This window comes from Cebidichthys violaceus, unplaced genomic scaffold (assembly GCF_023349555.1).
Source record: "Cebidichthys violaceus isolate CVI_PGR_0920_01 unplaced genomic scaffold, fCebVio1.0.p SCAF_23, whole genome shotgun sequence".
NCBI classification, from domain to species: Eukaryota; Metazoa; Chordata; class Actinopteri; order Perciformes; family Stichaeidae; genus Cebidichthys; species Cebidichthys violaceus.
Genome location: NW_027176406.1, coordinates 10072036 through 10084758, shown reverse-complemented (window position 1 = coordinate 10084758; position 12723 = coordinate 10072036). Strand labels below are relative to the sequence as shown.

Below are 12723 nucleotides of genomic sequence, written 5' to 3'. Positions count from 1 at the left end.
GTATTCATCAGCATCTTGAAGTGACACACATTATTTATATAAAACAGTCACCCTACAGGCTTGAAAGGTGGTTCTTATAAATGGGTAAAGTGACTCAGCTATGTGTCTAAGTTACCTGCTGTGTTAAAATGCCCTGCAGACAGCAGAATGTCTCGCCCAATTTTCCTACATATGCTGCACCATTTATATCTCTTTTATAGTTTTTAAACGATGCAAATACCAATGTTGTGGTGTAGTTTCAAGCTACTTCCTAGCTGAGAATGATCACATGTCTACATGGAGCTCTTCTGCTATCTTCTGGTTTGTCATCATGAACTAATGGATGAACCTTTGCATTTATCTTCGTTTGTTTTTCACCTGTATAAAAGACAAGTTTACACTTTTCTCATTCGCTCTCTCAGGAGGCTCTTGCCCAGGCTGAAGCCCAGGCGCAGCAGGCCCAATCCCAGTCACGGCCCCCAGTCGACCCGTCGGAGCTCGCTCCACGTCTGTGCCACCTGATGCGCTCTGACACGGGCTACGGCTTCAACCTCCACAGTGACCGATCCAGGCCCGGACAGTACATCCGCTCCCTGGACCCAGGATCCTCTGCAGACCACGCCGGGCTCCGGCCACAAGACAGGCTGATAGAGGTAGGACAGAGGAGCATGGCTGGAGTGTCATGACAACATAATGCAATCCAATACAGACAGTAGTCCTGCAGCAAATCTACCTGGTTCTGTTTTTGTTGACAGATTGAACAATCTCGTAGTCTTAGCTTATTGTGACAGTAATGTATTGGTCCGCATTATATTATCATTGTTGTGTATGAATGTGGAACATTAACAAAGACAGATTCACTATTCAGATATGAACAGATTATGCCCTTTGAACACATACAAAGTGGTAATTTCATTGACACTTCAGACCAGCTTCATTTTCATGCGGACCTCCATACGGAGTCTTAACAGTTAGACAGCTTTTATTGAGTTAGAACTTACTTTTTCAGAAATCCTGTTTTATTATTTGGTTAGTATAAGTGGTTAAATTATTTTGGTGGCAGGTCATGGGGAGTATAGATGGCAGTAGAAAACAATCTAATAGAAAATGATGCAGTCGAGATGATTTCTAACAACTTTTGGTGCAGGTCCGAATACAGATACAAATGCAGATGTTTATGTGACGTAAGCAGCTTCAACATTACACCCCTTGTGTGTGTGTGTGTTGCAGAGCGGTTTGAGGGCTTTCATGTGTGTGCATACTAAGAAGTTAACAGGTGAGGGGAAACCTCCACAGTAGAAGTGATAAGCTGGAAGAATATTGAGCATTATGTGAGCGCTTTCATGCACACATGCTCTTGCAGACCGGGGCAGAGGAATGAGGAGATCATGAAATATGTGCACACACTAATGAGGTGATTATTGATAAATGATTCTGGTTTAGTCTGGTACGTGTCAGAGAATAACATGATTTACTGGGTGTGAAGAAAATCCCTTGAGGGGCCTCTTGTAGCGCTTCATCTTGCCACTTTAGAGCGTGTTTTTTCTGTCTATTGAACTGTAGGTGTTGCTGTGTGCTAACGCTCCTGATTTTTGCAAATGTGTTCACCTTTCCACACAACCATCCAATCCATTACCTCCAACTAAACCTTCTCTCGTGCATATTACTCCATGACATACCAACACACAGCACTGCCTACCAGTGCTTTTCCAGGGAAAGTACAGTAGCTCTTGGCTGCTCAGAACATCACAAGAATTCAACAGAATATTTAAAGACAAAACAAGTACGTAAAATAGACAGAGAGCACCTGAAATATTGGAGACTTACTAAATACAACAATACAAATAAAAGTCAGTCATCTGTGGATGATTCTTAAAATATTCCCTTATCAGGATTAACTATACAGAGTGCTTTATCGCTCAACGTTTGGCAGTAACATCATCATTTTCATCATAAGCAGTTGTTCCTCTGAGTGTAAACACACAACATTCACCCTTCATTCCCATGACCTCTGGCCTCACTGGCTGTACATCAGGGTCCAGACCACGCTGCAGAACAAGCCAAAGAGCACCCTAGTAGGGTCTGATGGTGAGGTGAAACAGAGTTCATTTAGGATCTCCCAAAATGTAAAGCAACATACTCAAGGTTTTGAATGACAAATGTATTACACCAATGGAAATTTGCTTTGCAAAAATGAATGAAATGTTTTGCATGTTTGCACATTTTAGATAATTTTCCCATCACATTTTTGTTTATTTTCTTACGTTCCAGGCAGCTATTGTTTCAATTTGAGAGTAGTTCATGACAACATTTTATAAAATAAGCTTGCAGGGACTTGAAAGTTGCTTGAGAAAAACAAAAAGATGAATTTTGTGTTGCATGATAAGTTGAGATGAGTTAATACAGCTGAGAGCAGGGCCTGTTTTGAAAATGCTTCCTGTATCTGGAGGCATCTGGAGGCAGCAGCCTTAGCTCACACAAAGATTGGAAACAGGGGAAAACAGCTCGCCTGTCTCTGCCCAAAAGTAATGAAAAACTCACTAAGTAACACGTTATATCTGTTTTTACAAGGAGGTTATGTGCCAAGAAATGGAACGACTTCTTGGTTGCAAGGAGACACGGCCTGGAGCCATGCTAGCTGTTTTCCAATCTCAGCTAAGCTAAGCTAAGCTAACTGGCTGCTTCATATTCACCACACAGATAAGAGAGGGATATCAATCTTCTAACCTAACTCTTGATTCTTGTATTGGAGTTTCAAGAGACGGGGACAAATTCCAACGATTTTTTTACAATTTTAGGTCATCTCATTTGATTTTAATATTGTAGTGAACTGACTGAATAGAAGACAATTTGTAGGTAGGAAATTAGTCCAAAACTTGATGATGTGCGTTGCAAAATGGTGAACTGTAATATAAACTGTATGGACTAAAAAACAGAAAACCATGGTCTGATAACTATGATCAGGACCACTAGGCAGAGCTGCACTTGTCTGTAAAAGGCATAATGTTGCCGATCGCTTGTCAGTGACATTAAAACACTGATGTTCTGATGCTCCACTGGAACAATAGACGGCTGATGAGTGTGTGGGAACATCCTGTAGCAGGTCACTGATGACAGTCAGTCACCTCCCTACGTCTCTCCATGGACACATAAATTAAAGATGACATTTAGGCCAAATTAAGTTTCATTAAACGAGTTTTATTTGCATGATGCACATGTACATTTCCAAAGCAAATATTTGAAAAATAAATTACATGAAATAGAATAAGATGTCTGACAAAATGCCCATAGTTAAAGCTAAAACTTAATCAGCAACTATTTTTAAGCATTCAAAAATGAATATTTCTTAAACGTGGCTTTTCCAATGTTAAGATTTGCTGATTTCATCTTCTGAGTTTGGACCGTTGGACTAAAAGGACGAAAGTGTGAGGTTTTGATTGAGGTTAATTGAGAGTAATTGATTGGTTGGTTGCAGCCCAAGTTTAATTGTTCCAAACAAACAAAATGTGGGAGATTTCTAAAGATATTCAAACTCTATTCACCTTTTTGTTATTTTATATGAATATTTACTGTTTGCATAAAGTTTTGAAGTGTTTTTGCAATTATCTTAGATTTCCTGTGGGACACTGTAAAGTCAACCTCGTGAGACTTTAAGTATACTGGTAAATATGTGATTTCCGCCAGCTCAAAAACTTGATCCCAGCATTTTAGTTTTATTTGGACTGAAAAATCTGAGGTCATAGAGTTGGCTGCTATTTGTGTGTGTGTGTGTGTGTGTGTGTGCGTGTGTGTGTGTGTGTGTGTGTGTGTGTGTGTGTGTGTGTGTGTGTGTGTGTGTGTGTGTGTGCGTGTGTCCACTCACTGATAATTGCAACCGTCTCTGACCATGCGTCAAGAGAGCGTTTGTGTTATCTGTCAGTAGCCTGTTAGAGAGGTGAACAACCATGACACGGATCTCTGTCTCTCGCCGTCTTCTTCTCTCACCACGCCCCATTACACCGGAGGTGTATCAGCAGCAGCTAGCGTTGTAAAGGCTATGAGGAGAGCTCAGCTTTCTGTCGATGTTTGGCAGAAGCAGTGACACCAGTGAATGCCTCATCAGCCTCTCTGCTCTGCCTGCGCTCAACAGTGCATATATACTCTGGACCTCTCACACACTTGAGGGTGACATCAATGAACATGTACAGTATGAGCGTGCTCCACACTCACTGACAGCAGTACCCTCAAACATTTGGGTATCATTTCATCATTTCATGATAGGCCAGAGATCAGCTCACAGTGATTTCACACCTGGGTGATGATCAGTTCATGCTCTCTCACACACATCACATCACAAAAACAACACTATGTTGTTTTGTGATGTGTGACTTTTAGGCAACCTTACAAAGCCAACCCAGGATTTTGTTTAGAAACATGCTCGCGTCGTGTCTCTAGGTGTGTTAATGTCGGTCTGTCCACTACTTTGGTCCGGACTGAAATGTCTCAACAACTACTGGGGGGATTGTTATTAAATGTTGTACATACATGCATAGTCCCCAGAGGATGAATCCTGATGGATTGACACAAAATCGTGTGCAGATGTTTTATTAGTTAGGCGGTCCCCTGACTTTTCCTTCAGCCCTATCATGAGGTTTGTATTTGTGGATTAAGACCAACACCCACACAACTAATACATTCCCATCATCCTCTGCTGTACTTTGCCTTGACTTCTAATTAACACAGGTTAGCATGCTAACATGAAGGTGACCATGGCAAACCTTTTACCTGCTTAGCATCAGCATGTTAGCATTGTCATTGTCACTCTTTAGCATTTTGACGTCAGCAAAAGAGCCTTTGTCCTTCATTTCAATCATCAAACAGTGTCCTTGGTGCTGAGACATCAAAGAAATCTTTCCACAGGAAAACAAGCTGTTGTGAGAACATTAAATTCCCTCTAATGTATTACCAAAATCAGTTGCTGAATTAATTTGAAGCCACAAATAGGCTGTGCAGTTGCTGAATCATGCATTACCTATAACAGCTTATGTCCTGGTCCTGAAGTTTCAACAGGCTTCAATTCCAATTGTCAATATCTAAATCACCTCTCATAGTTGGCTGCTTGGTCTCTGTGAAAACGGAGCTTATGAGATTTTGTCTCTCTTTGCGACACTAAACTGGATACCAAAGATTTTGAATCTGTGCGTGTGTGAATTAGAATTTATGGTACAAGAAATAAAATCTAAAACCAAGTGAAAGTAGAAATCCCCCTTGGCAGAAAGAGAGAAATGTATTACTATACCTTTTTTTCTTGGAATTAAATGTGTGAAGGTGCAGGTGTTTTGATCCAAGGTTAGGCTGCTCTTACAAACACGAACACACACACCACATGAAAAATGTGCCAGTGAATGTCAGGTGGCTGGACTCTCCTTGGCTTTGATGAGACACTCACTTAAACACACACACACACACACACACACACACACACACACACAAACGCTAGTATTAAAAGGTTCCCAGAGGAATAGTCCCATGAGAAATAAGCGTCTGTACTGTTCCTACAGCGTGTATTAATTAGCCCTGTGGGCAGAAAGCAGAGTGAATTGTCTTGTGTGAGATGGACTGTTAATGAAGGGCTGTGAAACATGACACAACACCTGTTGTTTGGCTGAATACAAAGATGCTTGTTCTCCCTGTATCAAACTGTCTGTCTGTGTCCTTGCCTGTCTCTCTGTTTGTCATGAGTCCTGGGAAAAAGAATAGATTTTTTTATATGAAAGAGAGAGAGCTGAGGAGCTGTAAACATTTTCCATCTGTTGATTCCACTTTGTGTTGTCTCCCTCCCCCTCTCTCTCTCTCTCTCTCGCTCTCTCTCTCTCTCTCTCTCTCTCTCTGTCTCTCTCTCCGTCTCTCTCTCTCCTTTCCCATAAAGTCTCTCATCGCACCTATTCTGCCTACAGACCTATTTCCCACCATTTTCCTCACCTACAAATGAGAGCAAAAAGTTAAGGAGTTTCTTCTTCTCTCTTCTTCACTACGTCCCATCTTGTCACAAGCGGTGAATTTTAAACGAATTCCCCCTGAGGACTCGGACACCTGAAACCCAGGAGCCCAGGAGAGCCATCAATAATTGATTGTGTATCAACACTAACTTGCCGTGAAGCGAAGCTGCCTGCCTCAAAGAGGCCAAGGTCTAGACAAAGCAGGTCTCCAAATGCACGCAGCATCTTGATAAGAGCAAGCAATAACAGGCTATTGTGTTTTTCTAGGGCAATATTGTCACATAGATGGTCAGTCACATGCACACATAGTCATTATGTCCCTCTGTTGGACTGTTTCTGGCCCTAATATTGCCTGATAGGTGAAATCCCTTTCACAAAGTATGGACAATAATTTTTCTTTTATTGTGGTAAATCATAACTTTACTGCTGGATGTACAGCTGTCCACTGTGGCATTGTGTAAAGAGGTGCAGCCTTCTGAGAGTCATGTTGAACAGTGTATCATCAGTATGTTGTCCCACAGCTCCACTTAGTGGACAAATGAGGTAGCACAGTGTTTGTTGACAGTGTCAACAATGAAAAAGAGTGATAAGATAAAGATAAAGAGGTGTTTATTGTCATTGTAGTGATACAACGACATTTTGTTTGGTAGCAGCAGCAAACAACAGCAATGATGGGAAGGTTCATTCTGATGCTATATTCAAAATAAAGCTGAATGTAACTTAACCAACCCACTGACCTGGAGAGATTTGTGTTGGAAAAATCTGATTTGGTTGTTTACGTAGAAATCACAGTTAACTGGGAACCTTACGGTCCTGGTCGGCCATGCCAACATGTTTTGGTTTTGTACATTTACTGAGGGTTTTTGAGACAAAACGGGACAATAAATTAAGAAAAGTAAAAGTAAACCATGTGATATGGTTGACTTAAACTCAAAAGTTGAGTCAAAAGTAATAACAAAGCAGTGGATGACCCCTTCAAAAGAAATGTGTGTCCAAAAAAAATGAAACAATGCAAAGGCAGACAGTAAACTGTATTCAAGAGCACTTTAAAGTTTCAGTCACAAACAGAGCCACATGCATTTAAGTCACATAAAAGATAAAGGTCATATATTCAAATCTCCAGATGAGGAAAGAAAAATGAATGCTGGAAGTAACGCTATACTTTTCATCATAAGCAGTTTTTCATCTCAGTGTACGCACATAACATTCACCCTTCATTTGCAGCAAAAGTGCCCTCTTGGATGCCCCTATGCGGTAGATAAAACGTGATGAAGTGCCCTCTAGGGTGCGTCTCTCGACAGCCTTGGTCTGCCACTGGTGTAGTGTGCTAATGGAGAACCAAGGGGCTGTAACAACCCACCTACAAAACCTATTTGTCTCTGTGTTCTCCAGGTAAATGGTGTGAACATTGAGGGGATGCGGCATGCAGAGGTGGTGGCCTTCATAAAGAAAGGGGGAGATGAGACCTGGCTGTTGGTGGTGGACCCAGAAACAGACGAACACTTCAAGAGAAGAGGGATTGTCCCCGCGGTCAGCCATCTCAGAGGTAGGACTGCACTAACAAAAGGCTATGTGGTACGTACAAACCTTTAGGAGGCAACTAGGCAATTACAAATCCAAAGCAGGTATTTTACTGCAAATAATGAGTTTGTCAACAAATCTGTGTAACATTTTATTTGAGAGTTTCATCATTTTTTAAAGAAAATTTCCGGGAAAATGGCTACATTAAAACCCATCATACATTTTCCTTTTGAAACGTTCTGTGCAGGCGTGTTTAGGCATCACTGCCATGGATTGTGTGTAACTTGTTGTTTATTTTTTATTTGGACCCGCAGTGTTTTAAATACTTTGACTTATTTGATAGAGTGATTCAATAGTTCGAAATTAGTTCAGCCCATAACAACTCCATGGCTGGAAGAAATATCCTGGAAGAGTTTCTGTGCCTGGAATTAATAAAGGTGGTTGTTGTTGTTGTTGTTGTTGTTGTTGTTGTTGTTGTTGTTGTTGTTGTTGTAGTAACATGATGTGAGATACTTGTCTGGATAGACGTTAAACAATTTAGTGGAAGTAAGCTAATTCAACCGAAAGAATTAGATTGCGGTGGAGGGACTATATCTCCAAACTGGCCTGGGAGCGCCTCGGGATCCCCCAGTCAGAGCTGGCTGATGTGGCTCGGGAAAGGGAAGTTTGGGGTCCCCTGCTGGAGCTGTTGCCCCCGAGACCCAATCCCAGATAAGCGGATGAAGATGAGATGAGATGAGAAGCTAATTCAACACTGTCTTGATTTTCCCTATAATAAGAATCAAATTACATAGTCCTTTCTGGTAAACTTGGAAATTCTTAGGAATCTATGAAATGAAGCACGAGTTCTTGACTCATGCAACACTCTCAGACCTTAAAATACATGACAACAAACCTTTGAGACTTACATCTGTTGACTGAGATCCCATCCCTTTGAATATGAACTATGTACAAAGATTATAAAGTATACACTAGTGAAAAACAACAATATATTGGCTTGCTTGTTTGTTTTCACAGACTATGACGGTCCGTCCATATCCAACGGCTCCCCCAACCCTCAGATCAACGGCAGCTCCACCACACAGTCCATCAGGTCCACTCACTCCGACCTCAGCAGCCAGGGCAACAGCACACAGGTGGGTGTGAGCATTCATGCGTGGTGCTGTATTTGGTCTTTGGTGTCTCACATGAAAGACAGTACCCTCAATGTCTGTGTCTCCGTCTCCAATGATATCTCCCGTCTAGCTGGCGGATGATGATGGCGGCCGGCTGATGGACCCGTTCGCTGAGATGGGCCTGAGTTTGAGCGCTACGGCAGCAGAAGAAAAGTTAAAGGTCCATTCCAAAGAAAAGAAGAAGGCGCCGCAGATGGACTGGATGAAGAAATATGAGCTGTTCAGCAACTTCTGAGACTTCCCGTCCCCAAGGACACTACAAACACCAGAGATGTGAGCTCTCTGCAGCCCTCTGCGAGGACGAGGAAGAACCATTATCCCCCATACAACAGAAGATATTTTGTTCCTGGAATTAAATGTGACAAAAGGAATAAGTTGTACTATGGATTTAACATTTGACAGCTTCTTTTCCTTCTCCAAAAAGTACAACTTGAAGAAAGTGCTTTCTGACTGTGAACTGTGAATAATTTGCTAAAATCACACTGTTCAGAAGGAAGAGCATCTTTAAAAGCATCGTGTACTTGTGTCAGGTGGGAGCGTTACAAACACAAATTTACCTAAATCCTTTTTTTCTCTACTTTAACCCTCTTTTTCTCCCTACTTAAGAGACTTTGTTTCAAACAAATGAGGGAGACAGTTATTTTTATATTTAAAAAGTATAAACAACTATAACATGGACTGCATTGAAAGAGTTTTATGGACACTGTGACAATAATGATTGTGGACATTGTGGGAGTTTTGTCCCATCAGTCAGAGGAATCCCAAAGTTGGCAGAAGATCACTGTGAAAGAGTTTGAGACCCTCCACCTCCAGCCCACGCAGATGTAGGATAATAATCACCCACAAAGAAAAGGAATGGCTGTGTGCACTGGTTGTGTGTGATGTCTCCTACATGTATTTGTACTTTTACATAGAGTTCATTAACTGATCATCAGATCAGCCCTGCTTTGTTCAAAGAATAATTCATGTTGCTTGTTATTTAGCACTCTTACGTCTTAGTAATGTATCACCACTAACCTCTTTTCCGAAAGTGCTCATGTGCATAACAAAGGGATGCACCACTAACAATAAATGTATTGATAAAGTGAACAATGGAAAGTGGAACGTAGAAGAAAGGAATGTTTTCTCAGGACGCGATGAAAGAATTTATCGTTGGAAGAGGCTTGATGTGAACAGCAGAGGGCAAACCTGCACCACAAATAGAGGACCCGTTTGACACTTAAACTAAAGAGTGGAAGTTTATCCTGGCTGTTTTTTCGGGTTGTGTCTGACAACTTCTTATTTAGGAGCAGTAACCAAGAAACAGTCCGGCACAAAATTGCAAAGTCATTTTTACACTTTGTTTTTTGTACGGATTAAACAAACGAGATACAGCATGTTAGTTAGTGAGCTTTAGAGGTGCCGGGCTAGTTTCCCCTTGTGTCTAGTCTTTATGCTAAGCTAAGCTAACCAGCTGTTACTTAGTTGACAAATATTAACTGGGTGCTTGCGGTAGCTTCATATGTACCACACAGACACGAGAATGGTGTCAATCTTCTCATCTAACTTACCACAAAAATAAGAGTATTTCCCAAAAATGTCGTACCATTCCTTTAATTAAATACGGACCAGGGCCAGGAAAGAAAGCAGCCGATAGTATGTTGGAGTGAAAAGATGTGATCAACATGAGTGAGAGCAGGTTGTTGGGCGGAGGGAGTGTAGGAGAGGCTACACAGTGAAGTCAGAGATGCTCTGGAGGATCTACTGAAAGAGACTGTGGGAGCCAGGGAGCTTACTGAGGATTACTACACACACAGGGACAGCTGTCATACACACATTTGGAGCACAGTGTGTGTGTGTGTGTGTGTGTGTGTGTGTGTGTGTGTGTGTGTGTGTGTGTGTGTGTGTGTGTGTGTGTGTGTGAAGAAGGTATAAATGCCGTAATCCAGTGTTGATAAAATACATTACAACAAGAGGGACTGCAACCTAGAGAGTCATGTATGTGGACGTCTTGTCTTTGTTTTGTGCCCGTACATTCGCCCAGCCGGTGTCTTGATTCATCTCTGTACATCACTCTGTTTGTTCTGACAGTCACAACCAAAAATACTCTGTGTTACCATGGCTGATGTATATACAGTATAAGTATACAGTATATATGGCAGGTTGCATTTTTTCAATAAAGTGTGACGATGGCGTTTTTGAATAGCCCAAGCTCGTACTTTGTTTTGAACTTCTTTGTGCGTCTGTAACTATCTCATTCTCTCACATTCCTCATTTTTATTGGTCTCTTTTATTGGTCGGGCTACTACAATATCTCCCATTTGCTCCCGTTTCCTCTCTTTCTCTCCCTCTCAATCACCGCTCCCTCCGTCTCTCTTGCTGAGGATTACGCCAACGTACAATTTCAGTTTCAGCCTGTTCTCAGGCAATTCACCACCAGCCAACTGCTGAGAGCTTTCAGGCCACACAAAGGTTAAACAGAAGTCAAAAGTGTATTGAACGTGTGTGTGTGTGTGTGTGTGTGTGTGTGTGTGTGTGTGTGCGTGTGTGTGTGTGTGTGTGTGTGTGTGTGCGTGTGTCTGTATTTTCTTCTTTATTCGGTCTGTGTGTATTTAGTCTTAGAAAGAAATTGGTGGAAGACAAATACTCTATTAAAAGTAAAAGTCCTTCATTTAAAATGCAAAACAGTTATAAAGTTTTGTCAGCATCATGTACTTAAAATTTGACAGTAAATGTGAATTCTAGATGGAGATAGTTTTACTGTCTGTAAAGTAAAAGTGTGAGTGTAAAAAGGAACACTTTTGGGTCAGTTAACTTGTACTGAGGAACAATACTACATTGCATTATATTGATCACAATCAGCAAAGTGAGCCCTGATGTTCAAATCAAAATCCATTTCTACAGACGACAGCCTGGTAAATACAACTGATTATGAATACAATAAATAAAGTCTATGGATAGCGCAACAGGTGCTACGAGAATTATTAGAGTACATCAATCAAATAGCCTGCCACTTCTAATAGGATTTACACCAAAATAAAACATCAGGTATAAAGAATATAAACTCCATAGCAGCTGCAGCCATAAACACACACATTACAGCAAAGGAGACAATCACACAGTGTGACTTTATAAAGCTGAGGGGTCCTGAAATGATGTTCTGCTACACATATTTGTGTTCTGTATTTTTCTTTAATCGAAGCTGTATTTGTGATATATATATATTTGGTCATTTTTCTTATTTGGGCCTTAAACAGTTATTTAAATGAAATCAACGTGAGAAGTTTGAGGGGAAATTGGAACTGGTAGCAGCTAGACATCTGAAACGTGTCTATGATCAGTTGGTTAGTCAGAGATATCACACATGTAACCTCAACGCTAACCAGAGACCAAGTCATGACCCAGACCAGTGCATCGATGACAGGACCAAGGCTATGAGGGGTTGAGACCAAGACCTACAAGAGTCCCACACTGAAGGACACAATTACGAAAAAATGTGGAACATGCAAACCAAAAACACTCCTCACAATGATCTGAAAGATCCACAATCCCAAGAAAAACAAATGAAGATGTATCTGCATTTGCTTCTTTCATTGCCATGTATAGTGTATATGTGTGTATTTAGTGTGAATGAGAAATTGAGGACAAGACTGAGTGGGAATGCAGTTGATTTTGAAACGAGACAGAGACCTTCCACAAGTGGTCTCGAGACCAAGACCAATCTCGACACCAACTGCCGTTAAGCCATAATGTCAACTGACATGACCCAAAAGTGGGCCAGCACATTATGTCGGCAAGGAAGAAACGTATGTTCTGTCCACTAGCTGGCGCACCACCAGCATTTAACATCCAGGAAGTAAGCCAAACACTGGTAGCGCGAGGCCATGGGTACATCCAGCGCCCGACCTGATCTTTGTCGAAATGCAACGCCACACGTGGGCACATTATCAAGCTCCCTGGAGGTTACGGCAAGGCCAAGTAGTGATGCTAGCACATGAAAGGACAGGCCCAGTTCAAAGCCGTCTGCAATTTCAGAGCAGTAAAAGCAGGAGAACAGAAGCAGAGAATGGAGCCACAGGTGGCCACTTTCT

At 41.5% G+C, this 12723-nt stretch overlaps 1 protein-coding gene across 1 annotated transcript in view; it reads left to right on the top strand.

Annotated features, from left to right (window-relative positions):
- The window catches only part of LOC137878358 (Na(+)/H(+) exchange regulatory cofactor NHE-RF2), a 31192-nt gene extending 20353 nt beyond the window's left edge, over window positions 1–10839 (top strand). Inside the window, exons 3-6 of the mRNA XM_068718644.1 lie at window positions 402–632; window positions 7350–7503; window positions 8496–8614; window positions 8724–10839. Coding sequence (XP_068574745.1) covers window positions 402–632; window positions 7350–7503; window positions 8496–8614; window positions 8724–8888 — 669 coding nt within the window. The 3' untranslated portion in view covers window positions 8889–10839. The remainder of the gene's footprint in view (window positions 1–401; window positions 633–7349; window positions 7504–8495; window positions 8615–8723) is intronic.
- The last annotated feature ends 1884 nt before the right edge of the window (window positions 10840–12723 follow it).